This window comes from Delphinapterus leucas, chromosome 6 (genome assembly GCF_059928025.1).
Source record: "Delphinapterus leucas isolate spDelLeu-1000000601 "Yukka" chromosome 6, BTC_Dleu_Yukka2, whole genome shotgun sequence".
NCBI classification, from domain to species: Eukaryota; Metazoa; Chordata; class Mammalia; order Artiodactyla; family Monodontidae; genus Delphinapterus; species Delphinapterus leucas.
Genome location: NC_143134.1, coordinates 107,589,615 through 107,603,208, shown reverse-complemented (window position 1 = coordinate 107,603,208; position 13,594 = coordinate 107,589,615). Strand labels below are relative to the sequence as shown.

Here is a 13,594-nt window from a genome sequence, read left to right as displayed (position 1 = left end):
AATTTAGTCAACTTGGTAGATAACTGAAAAATTGACTGTACTCAGCACAGCCTAAAATATTCACATCAAAGGAACAGAAACATTCAGACCACATTTATTTCCATTCTGAGCCAGCAGATACCTGCTGCATTTGAAGGCCAAGGCATGAGTGTGGTTCAGAGATGGGTTAGACCTAAATGCTGAATGCCAACAGTGACAGCACTTCCTTGCAAAGGCATAGGCGGCTGGAGGTTTCCTGGCATTGTTTATGTCAAGCCAGCCCACAATGTTATATCCATATCTCTGCTGCAAACCTTGTGCCAAAGGCCTCGGCCACCATTATTGCCTCAGCAAGCCCCCCACTGACAGCAAAGATAGATCTCCTGCTTCCAGGTGCTACCACAGATAAAGTGGCTCTAACAACTAGTGGAGTCATTTGTGATGCACTTTTAATTGGATCAATTTCCTCTCAATTATGCAGTCTTTAGAAATCGGATGCAATTTCATAATCAGAACATGGGGCTTTCTCCAGATGAAAAGCACGAGACAGACCAGTTCAACATCATTTTAATTAGCTCCTTTCCTATCATTTGGCAGCTATCACAAGAGAGGCCAAAAAAGCAACACCACCACCAGAAAAAACAATTTTGAGTAGCTCGGCTTAGCAGATTTTGCGTCTGTGAAAGCAAGGTAATAGTTTTTTGGCTTGCCATCAGCCCTGCACCCAGGGTACAAGATATGTTGCTTGGTAAACACCAAAGCCTGAGGAACCTTGTCACAAAGTCCCTCACCCACTTCTGGGCTTCCTAAAAGCACAAGTTTCTTCCTTTGTTGCACTGTAATTATAAGGATAAAGCAGATGGTGGAGGCTGAGTTTAGAACAGGGTGTTGGTGACTATAGACCTTGGGGGCTGATTCTGTACACGTGTATGTGGAAGTAAGTTTTGGATTATCTTTACATAATAGTGCTTTTTGCTGAATTTTGACCTAGGTAGATTCGTACTACTCTCAAAGAATGCAGTGTCAGACATGGAAGCAAAGCAGCAAGGTACAACTTATCCCTCCCCTCACCTCCCAAATTCCACATTTAATTAAAAGACATGAATACCAGAGATGAAAAGACAATTATCAATTAGTTAATGCTTGATAGAGAGATGGAAATAAATCCCCAAACCAAATATTATGCACTGACTTGAGGAAAACACAGAATAAGGACCAAACAGTTTTGCTTTAGCAATGAAAATGAGATGTGTCCACCTCCCCACTTTGTTGGCCCTGGCCCGTGTTGTACAATTCCACAGACAGCTCCTAGCACAGGTCAGTGGAGAGAGGTAATAGGAAAAATGATGCGCTGTAGAGACTATTCAAGAATGTTTGCTGACTATATTAGCATTTATTTTTGTTTATTTGCAACTTCCTATGCTTTGGCATAATTCCAATCCACATGCTCCTTTAAGAGGCAAGCGATTTCCAGGCTAAAGCCTTCGACACCAACGAGGGTCAATCCATTCTCTATCACACCTGCAATTACAGACCAATCCAAGATGGCACAAAACCCCCAGAGCCAAGAGGTACTGCTTCCCAAAGGGACTATATAGCTCCCACGGTGGCACTAAATGAATGGTCTTTCACACTGGTAAAGGTGGTCAGACCTGAGACACCATGCCACAGGAATATGATGTCTGAAGTGTCACTGAAAGGTAGAGTAGATCCCACTAAATGCATGCACACTAAATGCAGCAGAGTTGAAGAGGAAGTGTCACAGATGGAGCATGTTATAATAGGAAGGAAATAATGGACCAGAGTTATCAAAGCCAAAAGAGAGGAAAATCAACAAGGGTTCAATACGCGGGAAAATTTCAAATACAGGGGGAAGAGGCTCTCTGCTGAAGCCTTAGAAGTGCCTAAGTTCTAATGAAACATCAGCTAACCTCATATCATGTGTCCTATTTGGGGTAATGCATCTGTTAAAACTCTAAACCTAGGCGAGGTGATAATGCAAATGAAAAACACTAGAAGACAGAGCTTCTAAACTTCTAGGACTAGCCAGCTGAAATCAGGACACAGGCCAAGTCTACACTATAGTACCACCAACAACCAAGGAACAGGGAAGGGAAGCTGCTTGGGGAGCAGAAGAAACTGCTATTTCCCAGCCCCTAAGGGGTAGAATATCTTCTCAGATGGTAGCTGTAAACCTTGATGCAATGATCCCAACAGTCCAAGACCAGCAGCTGCCCCTTAGGTGTGAGGGCGATGCCCACTGGACAGGTGAGCCCCTCTCGAATAAGGACGCTATAGCCCCCACCCTTAGGAAAGTGGAGAATTTCTTTGCGACTACTGTCAGCCACGATGAGATCACCACGGGCATCCACACACATGCCAGCAATGCAGCGGAAATCCTCGTTCTCCGAGAAGAAGTGGCTAATCTGGCGACCCAGCTGCCCGTCGGGGCCCACAGAGCCAATGGAGAAGCCACCCTCCAGGTGGTGCTCATTCTGCCGATTCTCCAGATTGAGGCCCAAGCCCTGGGTGAAGTAGACAGTGCCTTCAGCGTCACAGGTGACAAACTTGGGCCGCACAGCACTGCAGAGGCAGCTGTATTTGACCACCCCTGCTCCTCGGTCAACAGTGAAGCACCAGAGCTTTCCACCTTCCACATCAGTTACCACAAATTGGCCAGATGGAAGGGCTGTGATGCCCCAGGGTTTGCTCAGCTGGCTCCTGTGACAGGCCACGCAGTGGCCATCCAAGGTGTATACCTTGAGGGAGTTGTCATAGCTGTCAGTCACACCAATCAGCCCATGGCAGTTCATGGCAACTGAGAGAGGAGTGAGATTGGGCAAGTCAGCCCCAAGGAAGCTCAGAACAAAGCTATCAATGCCACTGGGGCTGCGGCGGATCTCCTTCAAAAAGCCTTTGCGGGTAAAGACTTGTATACGGTAGTTGCCACGGTCAGCAACCAGCACTTCGCCTTGACTGGTCACGTAGAGACTGACTGGGAGGTTGAACATGCCTGGAGTGCTGCCTTTGGCCCCCATCTTCTTGAGAAAGAGGCACTGCTGGATGCTGGCGGCTGTGTCAGAGCCCCGCTGCTTAGCAGGCGAGGCCCTAGGGCTAGCGGCCACTTCCTCAGGGCTCATGTCCATCTCTCTAAATGGAACGGAGGAAGAGGCAGCAGAGGCCGCAGCCTCCATGGCCCAGGAGTCTTCCATGTTGACTGTCCGGGGCTTCCTAGCCGCCTGCCCGATTTGGAGGGGGCCGACGTGGCCGACCTTGAGGAGCTCCACGTCCTGCAGGGTGAGCTCCCGGGGCAGGCTGGCAGTGAGCGCCGGCTCCTCCTCGTCGGCTGTCTCTTCCAGTAGTGCTACGTCTGCCTGCTTGATCTTGGCCAAGAAGTAGTCACAGCGAGACACGGCCTGCACCTCGGCGACGTTGAGCAGGTAACTCTGCTCCTCTACCACCTGGCTGTTAGACTTCTCAACCTCGGCCAACGAGCCTGTGAAGAACTTCCGGGAGCGAGCCAGCTCCTCCTGGACCCTGCGCTCTTCGTGCCCGTACTCCTGGAGGACTGCTTTATACCTCGCCTGAAGGTCCTTGGAGACTCCTTCCAAGGCTACCTTCCGGCGCTGCAGCTCCCCCATAAGCTCCCGCAGACGGGCCAACTTCTCTCCAAAGTCCCGACGCCGCTCCTCAGCTGCTTCTTTGACAGGGAGTGTACAGTGGCCAGGAGGCTGGTGGTCCGCCTCCCGGCAGGGCTCACACAACACCACACTGCAGCTTCGGCAGAACTGCCGGGGCAGCCGCCGCCCGCACGACCGGCACATGAGCAGCCCCACGGCCTCACTGAGCCCAGCCGTGTCAATGATCTTCAGCACCGTCAGGTTGTCCGTCAGCTGGGTCAGGCTGGTTATGCGGGTAATCTTGCTGCAAAAGGGACAGCGGACACCATTGATGCTATTGGCCAGTAGCTTCTCCAGGCACTGGCGGCAGATGGTATGGCCACAGTGCAGGAGCTTGGGCCGCAGCTGCTCCTCTGTGAAGGACTCCATGCAGATGGGGCATTCCAGCACTTCCCGCAGGGCATCCAGGTTCAGGTGAGAAGCTGCTGCCGCAGCCATTGCTCTTGCCTTGAAGGGGCCTGCTAGCACAGCCCAGGACCGAACAGCTTGGTGTTCATGCTCCAGAGGGTTGGATCCTGCTAAAGAGAAAAGGAAGCCATTATTCCACTGCCTCTACGAGTTAAATCACTCAGGAAACATTTAGAGAATGGCTGCCATCACTCAGTTCAGTCACTGACTGGTTTGGAAAGGTAAACTGGGGAATGATTATAAGAAGTCTTCAGAGCCAAAATGAGACCTCGGAACTTCATTCTGATGAACACAGAGAAACAATGCATGTTTTGGAGCCGGGAACTAATATGATCAAAGCTTGAATGCAGTGGGGGAAAAGGCAGAGAAACTCGTTTGGAAGATACTGCAAAACTGCCTGGCGAAAGTTACAGGGAGCCTGAACTAGGGAGCAGGTGGTGGAAATGGAAAGAAGATGCATTTGAGCAATATTCCATAAGTACGATCACTAAGATTTGTTAGCTGAGTGGATTGGGGTGGAGAGGTGGTAGAGCTAAGACAGCCAAAGACTCAAGCCCGGATGATTTGAGAAATGGTAGTCCCTTATCAGGGACTTAGTTTTGGCCTGAAATACCCCCTCCTACAAGCAGTACATGCCATGAATTCTCCCACCCTCCTCGATCCACATATGCTCATGAAGTAGAACCACAGAGATCTCAGTGCTCTCTCTGCAGCCTTATGTCAATGTCAATTTATACCCAAAATAAGAATGAATAGATCTAGCAAGGTGAGGCACAAGGATAAATTCAGCCCTTCTTAAATGCAAATCCTACAGCTGCACCTGTGCAGTCTTGTGATCTGCAGATGGTCAACCATCGAGAAGGAGGAGGAAGACCAGTTAGCTTGGTTTTCAGGGCAATGCAGCAAGCTGAGAAAAGCTTTGCAAATGTCATTAATTCTTTCTCCACCCATAGAGAAGAAGGGGAGTCAGCGCAGAGATACATGTTACAAATTTCCCCATATTTAGCTTTGTATCACAGTCTGACAGATATTCAGGAGCAGACATGCACAATCTGTCTAAAGTCAATCCAACCTCCCTGAAATCCCACTTTCCTTCTACTGGAAAGGAAAGAGTATACATCTAGTGCTTACTATGTGCTAGATACCATGCTAGATGCTCCATATACTTAATCTCATTTAATACTCATAATAACCCTATGATGTAAGTACTATTTTCATTACCCTATTTTACAGATGAGGAAGCTAAGGCTCAGAAAAGCTGGCTCAAGGTCACATGGTGCAAACATGGTAGAACCATGCAGTACAGATATCTTTAACTTTATTTAACCCAACATTACTTCAAGCTTTTTTCTTTCCCGTCATACAACACTTACCATACTCTGAGAAATGCTGCCTAACAGCATAGAATTGTCTCCACAATTAAGAAAGAATCATGAGATTTAGCTGCTCTAGAGTGGGTTAGATTGCTTTATTAGCTGAGTGACCCACTCCCACACACCAGCCTGGCAACCTCTTATGATTCAAATCCATGCCTCAACAAAATAACACATTACCCCATCCCATGAACCTAAAAGGTCTCATGGGACTATCCATGTGACTAAGCTGTGAACGCTGAATGCTTAAATGTCATGGGTCTGGCTGCAATCTTATAGAAACACTGATAGAAACCTCAGCTCAGAACCCATGCAGACCTCCTCAATTCCAAACCAATAGCTTCAGTTCTCTCTTCCATCATCTGGGACAACAGACTGAGGGCAACATTTGGTATCTGGATCCAGAGCATGTTACTTTACAGTGCACAGGGACATCTGTTCTTCTCAGAACTGGCACTGCAGATTAGCTAATTAAACAAGTCTGCCAACTTGTAAAAATACCAGCAAATTCTTTCTCCAGTGTTCTGGAATATCATACCACCTCCTTCAATTTAAAAGCTTCCTGCCTCCCTGTTTAAGCCATCCACTTTAAAAAATGAATTTACTATGCCCGCGTCCACTCCCCAAAACATCTCATCTGTATGCAGCTTCACTAGGTTCTCTGAGGCAAAAGAGAATGTCAAGGATCCCTTTCCTAAAGCTGCCATGCTTTGCCAGGAAACATGAGGTCCCATCACTAAAGCGTCAGGTGTGGAGATAGCTGCGTATCAGTCTAGGCTCCCGCTGAAAGTGGTGTTCCCAGGTTGTAGAAATGGGAGATATGGTTCAGGCCTTTTCTAGGTCTGAGGCTATGTGACCGGCAGATACAGCCCCTCTCTTCCAGAAGGATACAGCTGGTCATTATTGTTAGCACCGAGAAGCATTCAGGTGGAAGGTCAATTTGAACTCAGTTTCCCTTGAAAAGACGTATGTGTGAAAGGAATTGTCTTATCATCCCAAGTCTTTAAGTTAGCTGCCCATTTTCTGCCATTTATAAAATCTAAAACCAATCAGAATGAACCCCCATGTTATTTACAATTTTGGCTGCCTTCCTGATACTTTGAACATATTTCCTGTTGTGCACTTTGTACTGTCAACTCTTGACCCCCCACCTCAGCTTACTGCCCCCCCCACCAATTTCTTTGATCTCATGATTAGTACTGCACACCCCATACTGATACTAGCCCAGCTCTGGTTCAGCTTCGCATGAGAATCTACCCCTTAAGCTGTGTTTGCACCAGCTGCCCTAAGACTCAGGAAAATTCTATAGTCATACCCTAGCCTGATCTAGCTGCTTCTGGCACCACTAGGCTTTCCCCAGTCTATGACATAAATAACAAGGGTAGCAGAACAAAAACAAAAACCTGTGAACCTTGAAGTCAGACAGAACTGGGATCAAATCAGCATGTCATTTACAAGTTGTGGGACAGGAAGCAAGTTATTTAATCTCACTAAACCTGTTTTCTTACTTTATAGAAGATAACTAACTTTATAGTTACTGTGATGATAATTTCTTACTTTATAAAACGGTTAGTGTGATAATAATCCATATAAAGTGCTTAGTCTGGAAACTGGTAGGTATGCAATGAAAAACTGCTATTTATCATAACTTTAGTAACAATCAGGAACAGTATTAACATTATAACAACTGGTACTAGTATTAACAAAGCATTTAGTTTACAAACTGCATTTGAAAGGATGAAGAATCTTTCCTTTTATGGCATATAAAGGCACATAAAGATTAATAACCTGTCAGCTTTGAAGGAATTTGATTGAGGACACTAGATATCCATGTTAGAAACTGGCAAATGAATTCACAACTTCTCTTGTTCAGAAAATACCAAGAGGGGCATAAAAGGAATTATGCAATAAAATATAGATTTTAGTAATAGCAGGAGTAGCAGCAGTGGTGGCGGTGGCGACCACCCAGCCAGTGAGAAGGAATGAACAGGCACTTTTCAAAAGGCAGACAGCACCCAAGATATCAGATAGTACACTTCAAAAATTAAAATTCTGAACCTTCCCTGGAGATTGTTTTATCTGTTCTCAAAATCAAAGGATTAGAGATGACCTAAGGTTTCAAATTACCATCCAGTGGTTGAATCCCCACCATGGGATAGTTCTCTAGATGTCTCTATTCCCTAAACCTGTTTGCCCCTTGGGGGGCTTAAGCTATGAGCAAAACTGCAGGACTTTAAGAAATTAAACAACAAATCTTTACTGAGCACCTACTGTGAGTCCAGCCCCATGAAAACACTGGAGATATAATTTTGAGCAAAAACAGACAGGAACAGAGTTCACATAAAAACCAGAAAACATGTGAAACAGCACCTACATTTCCTTTCACAAGACATAAAGGTCCATCCTACTTCTTATACAGTCCCCTGGTTTGACTGGGTTTTGCGCAAGGCTTATCACATTTCCTTTCATGACAGCTTTCTAAACTTTGTTTATTCCTCCAGCATTTGAATGGAATGCGAAGCAAGTGCATAACCATCTCCCTGCCACCAATGCTCACTCTCCAGGAGTGGCTAGCAGGGCTGATTTTAAGAAAGTCAGTGAGGTCCTCATCTGACACTCACCCAGTTCTGTGTGTGGGAGAGGATTCTTAATGTTACATTACTCAGGGCATTTAAGGTACCTGCCAACAGCTAAGATAAACTCCGCAAGTAGGGGCTCATTGGGAAACGCAGGCATGACCCCAAAGCTGTACCACTGTGGGACACACAAAACAACCCAGAAGGGCATGTTTGTAGCGAAAAAAAATCTTTAGCTACAACTCTAAATCAATAATAGTTTGCTGGAAAAAAAAAATAAAAAAACACTTGTCTGTCCTCTGTCTTCCTCCAAAACTGCAGGACCTAGAAAGGATCCCCTGAATCTTCCACAAACATGTGCAATGCTGCCAATGAACTCAAAGAATATAGGACAAGGGGAAAATCAGCAGTCTTCTCGGGGGACTTCCAACTGATCTCGACCCACCCTACTCTCAGTTCGTTTCTCTGCATACAGCATATGCACATTTAACCATGAGCTTTTGATTAAAGGATCAGGAAGCAGATCCTGGGAAAGGTACAAGAGGGGATGGGAATTTGGGGGAGACCAGTGGGGGCTGCTTAGGTTCAAGGAAATTTGGCAAAGCAATACTCAGTCCCCTTCCAGCCTCACCATCCTCTCATAATTGCTACCTCTCATAAAACTGCCATTTACTGAATGTCAGGCACTTTTTACACATTACCTCTTATTCTCACAATAGCTACGTGAAGTATGTTTTATTCCTCTTTATAAATAAGGAAACTAGGCTCAAAGAAAAGCAACCTGTCCAAGGTTTCAAAGCTGCTAAGTAGTAGAAGTGAGATTCAAATCCAGGTGTGTCAACTCCCAGCCATAAAACCACAGCCACGCAAAAGATGTATTATAGTTTCCTAGTTGATTAGGCTACCATTAGCTCTAGGCACTCTGCCTGAGAGGCTGGTAAAGGTACCTAGGAATGGATTTTTAATCTGATTGTTCCACTAGAAGAACCTAATGGAGGTAGTGTCAAAGAGGCAGCACATCCGTGTGCAGGGACAATGAACCACTTCAAGGGCCTTGTAAAGTTTTGACCACCAAGCACTCTCCAGACATGAGTGTATGGGCTCTTAAGTATTGAAAAAGCCTTTCTACTAAAACTAGTATAATGTAACTTATGAGTCAGACAGATCTGGGCTCACATCCCTGCTTTGCAACTTGCTATGGAGACTTGGGTAAATCATTTAACCTATTAGTTTTCTCATCTGTAAAATGTAGAATAGCACCTAGATTATTAGCAGGATCATTGGCAGGATTAACTGAGATAATGCACACAATAAGCACTCAATAAATGGTAGCTATTCGTGTTTTCAATAGATTGAAGCTGATAAGGGCAAGTACTTGTCCAAGATCTCCTAGTAACTTAGCAGCAGAGGAAAGGTTTTGAACTTTAAGCCTCTGATTCCCAGGCTGACTCCATTTCCATTACATATCTTCCTTAGGGCTGTGTGTGGATTTTCCAGCTAGGTCTCCGGCCTTCTGATGCAGTCCTACTATGTTTCTGAGCTGGTTTCAGCAATGCTATAGCTAGTCCTGGGGTTGACAGAGCAAATGCTGTCATTCTGTTCCAAGGGAAAGAAGCCCACAGGAGATCATTCAGAACAGGAGTTACTTTCCAGAGTATGGATGCCTTCAGCCTCGGTCCCTGCTGTGAAGTGTTTTTTCAAGCCAATGGCCTCCATACTTCACCCTCTAGTCTCCTGCACCTTATCCTGTCTGCTAACCTCAAGATCCTCTCCTTATCTACCCACTGGTCCTGGTCTAAGAGCAAATCAAGAACAAAGTCCAGGGCTACTCCCTACCTAATCAGATGGATTTATTCCCTTTACAGTTCAATTTGATACTCAGCGATACTCACTGGGTCATCCTTTCATTAGAGGGGAATGAGCTGAGATAGACAGTAAGACCAGGCGGGCCCCAGCAAAGAAGCAGCAAGGGAAGAGAGAATAATACAGGATTACAGAGATCTGAATATGAAGCTACCTTTGCCATCTCTAGCTGTGGAACCTTAGACAAGTCACTGCCTAAGCCTTAGTCTCCTTATGTGTAAAACTGGATATTGTAGCACCTACTTAGTAGGGCTCTTATGAAAACGAGTAAGAAAGTAGATATGAAAATGAAGTATTACTAAATGTTGAGCATTTACTATGCACCAGACACGAAGCACTCTGATTTACTTCACTGAGTCGTCACAGTAATCTGGGATGTAGGTCCTGTTATTAACCCCATTTTACAGATCAAGAGCGAGGCACAGGAAGGCTACATAACTCATTCAAGACAGAGCCGAGATCGGAATCCAGGATATATCTGACTCGGCGCAGAGTTCAACTTCGGCACTACTGACATGGACCCGATACTTCTTTGTTGTGAGGACCGTTCCGTGTGCTGTAGGGTGTTTCACAGTGTCCCTGGTGTCACCTACGAGAGGCCAGTAGTCCTCGCCCCACCCCAACTATAACAGCCAAAAATGGCTCCAGACATTGCCAGATGTCCCCTGGGGGACAAAACCACTGCCAGTTAGGAACCATTTCTTTAGAACTTGGCCCAGGACTAAATGCTCAATGCATCTGAGATCCCCTTTTCTTGTTTCTCTCCCAGTTCAAACACCTCATGTGGGATTAATCCAATCTACTTATATCACTGATAAGGAAAATAAGACGTGAGATCATGTTCCACTCATCCCCTGGAAGTCTCACACACTGTCACCACAGCTTGAAGGGACCGGCAAAGGGGGGCTGGGACAGATGACCTTGAAGAGTCTCCTGCTTTATGATTCCACTGACCACTCTCTTCCCCCCCCCCCCACGAAGCCTACCACTTTCAGCAGGTCTGGGGTTCAGAGTGGAGTCAGTGGGCGTACCACAGCTCCCTCATGGTAAGAGATCTCTGGCTAATAATTGAGGGAGGTTCTGCCCCTCACAGGCAGTCAGGCTCCTTCAGGAGTCCTGAGCTCAAAGACTTACGACTTTCTTGCTGGACCCCTGAACTCTGCTCAACTTCATACGCTCATATACAGTTTCATACATTACTTCTAGGTCTTTGGGTCCCCAGAACTCCCTTTGCTTCCCATGCAGAGACTTCAGGAAAATTCCTTTAGCGGCCCTAGACACCCATCCACGACTCTATTCAGTCTCTTAATTCTACAGTCCAATCAGTACCTCTCCACCCCACCGTTCAACCCTTCTTAAATCCCATTCCCAACTCTTCTACAATACAGAATTCCAGCCTTTTGAGCTCTACCCTGCCAGCCTCACCAGTTGCTCACTCATGTGCCCTGAATCCCTCTGACACAGATCCTTTAATCTCTGTTTCCAAACCTCTGCAGCCTTCAGCCCTGCATCACAGTTTAACACCCCAGTCCCACACCTCAGATGTGTGCCCTCCCTGAAGCAGAGCCTCCACCCCCTGCATGCCATCAGGAATCCTGCCCCGCCCTCAAGCCCTGCTCCTTCCTCTTTTGCCCACCCGTGTCTTCTGTCGCTTCAAACCTTAGCCAGGTCTCTTCTTTCTGCCGACCAGATACTGCTTCCCACTGATTCCCGCACGAACTCAGCCCCTCATTCTTCCCCAGATTCCACTCGGGAAAACGCTTCCTCCTCAGCCATGATGATAGCCCCGGACCCTGCTCCCTCTGACCTCAGATCTCGCCCCCCGCCCCAAAGCCTAGTGCCCCCAGACTCCCTCAAGTCTCCTGAGATTCTGCACCCCAAACCTCACCAAGGCTCCCCCATTCCTTCATATTTCCTAGACTCTGCACCCCTGGTCCCTCCAGGGCCTTCAGATCCCCTCCCGTCTCCCAGATGCTGCACCCGTCTCTCCTCAGGGCCCCACATTACCTCATACCTCCCGAGATGCTGCACCGCGACTCTTCTGAGTCCCTCGCTCCCCTCCCCGGCCGCATTTCCTCCGAGCTCCTCAGCCCCGTCTCGGACCCCCGCCGCTCCCGAGCCTGCCCCCGCGCAGCCCCACCCCCACCCCGATCCTACTCCTCAGATCCGGTCCCCCAGACCCTGCCATTCTGGCGTGGACCGGCCGCTGCACGCCGGCACAGCCCCCCGCGCCGCTCGTCAGCCACCGCCCGCGACTCCGGCCTCAGTCCCGGGTCCCCCACCGTCCACCCCGCCCCCTACCTGACCGCCCGCGGCTCCGACGCGTCCACTGCTGCCAGCCCACCCGCCCGCCGCGCTATGCGCACGCGCCAACGCGCGCCCCTTGGCGGGCGCCAATTTGCAGAACCGCCTGTCCGTCACCTCGCCCCGCCCCCCACAGGCATGCTGGGCCTTGTAGGCAGCGGCGCCCGAGCTCGCGGCCCAGCGGCAGGGCGGCGGCGAGTCCTCTGGAAAGAACGAGGTGTCTTGGGAACATGTAGTTCAGCTTTCTGTCCCCGTTGTACGGCTAAAGAAACTGAGGCCCAAGTTCACTCAGCAAGTCGGGAGCTAAACCAGAACTCACATGTCTGACCCCAATCTGTGTCAACCCCTTTGCTAAACCATGGCCTCCGGGAGTGTTCCTCAGCCAAGACTTGGCACCTCTCAGAAAGGCCTCGCTCCACGTCAGCTTTGCCATCTGAGAAATGGGCCAAGGAGACAATACAACATCCACTCTGGGGCAAGCACAGAACCTGGACGCGCTTGGGAAGGTAGCTCTTCGGGCCCCTCAGTTCTCCCTGTGACACACTGCAGCAGCCTAGAGATAAGCTTATCTGATGAACAAATTGCTCTCCTGAAGGATTTTTACTCCTGCTCAGCTGGGAGGCCGACAGCGGAGGTAGATATGAGAGCACACTCTACATCCTCTGTAGAAGCTACCCAGGAACCCAAAGCCAAGTCTAATTTTGGGGGAGCCAGGAGGGGTAAGAGTCTTCGCAGGTAAGCGATGGTCTAGCCTGTTGGCAGGGGAGGACCCTGGGTCGTTTGGGGCCAACTACAGGCTCCTGCAGGTGACCATATAGTATAGCTTAAGAGTAGGAAGGAGTTTGAAGGAGGATGGGCTTGGATTTGACATCCCGGGTAGATAATGTGACCCTTCACAATGATAAAACAACAAACAAAAACAATAATGAAACCGTCTCGCTGCAGCCAAACACTTCACGTGCATATAGTTCACTTAGTCTTCATAATCACCCTATGAGATAAGCAACTGATGGCAAGGTAATTGAATAACAGGGTCCCAAGTTGATAAATCCCTCTTAACCTCTCAGCCCTTTTTTTTGGGGGGGGGGGCGGGCGCTGCACCATGGGGCATGAGAAATCTTAGTTCACTGACCAGGGATGGAACCTGTGCCCCCTGCAGTGGAAGCACGGAGTCTTAACCAAGGGACGGCCAGGGAAGTCCCTCTTTATTTCTAAATGGAGATGAGGTTTGCTATAGGATTAACTGAGATTATATATAGGGGTTTGCATTTAACTAAGGGTATGCTCACTGCATGCCCAGCAAGTACTTGCAATTTGATGATTTCTCACAAAGCATATACCAGGTTGGACTTTAATTACCCACTTCCCTGCAGTTGTCACCAGTGGGCTGTGAACTCCCTGAAGGACACTG

At 47.9% G+C, this 13,594-nt stretch overlaps 1 protein-coding gene across 1 annotated transcript; it reads right to left on the bottom strand.

Annotated features, from left to right (window-relative positions):
• Window positions 1-530: 530 nt before the first annotated feature.
• TRIM32 (tripartite motif containing 32) lies at window positions 531-12,177 on the bottom strand. Its single transcript, XM_089913666.1, has one exon. The coding sequence runs from the start codon at window positions 4,095-4,097 to the stop codon at window positions 2,136-2,138; it is 1,962 nt and encodes a 653-aa protein (XP_089769792.1). The 5' UTR covers window positions 4,098-12,177; the 3' UTR covers window positions 531-2,135.
• Between the last annotated feature and the right edge of the window lie 1,417 nt (window positions 12,178-13,594).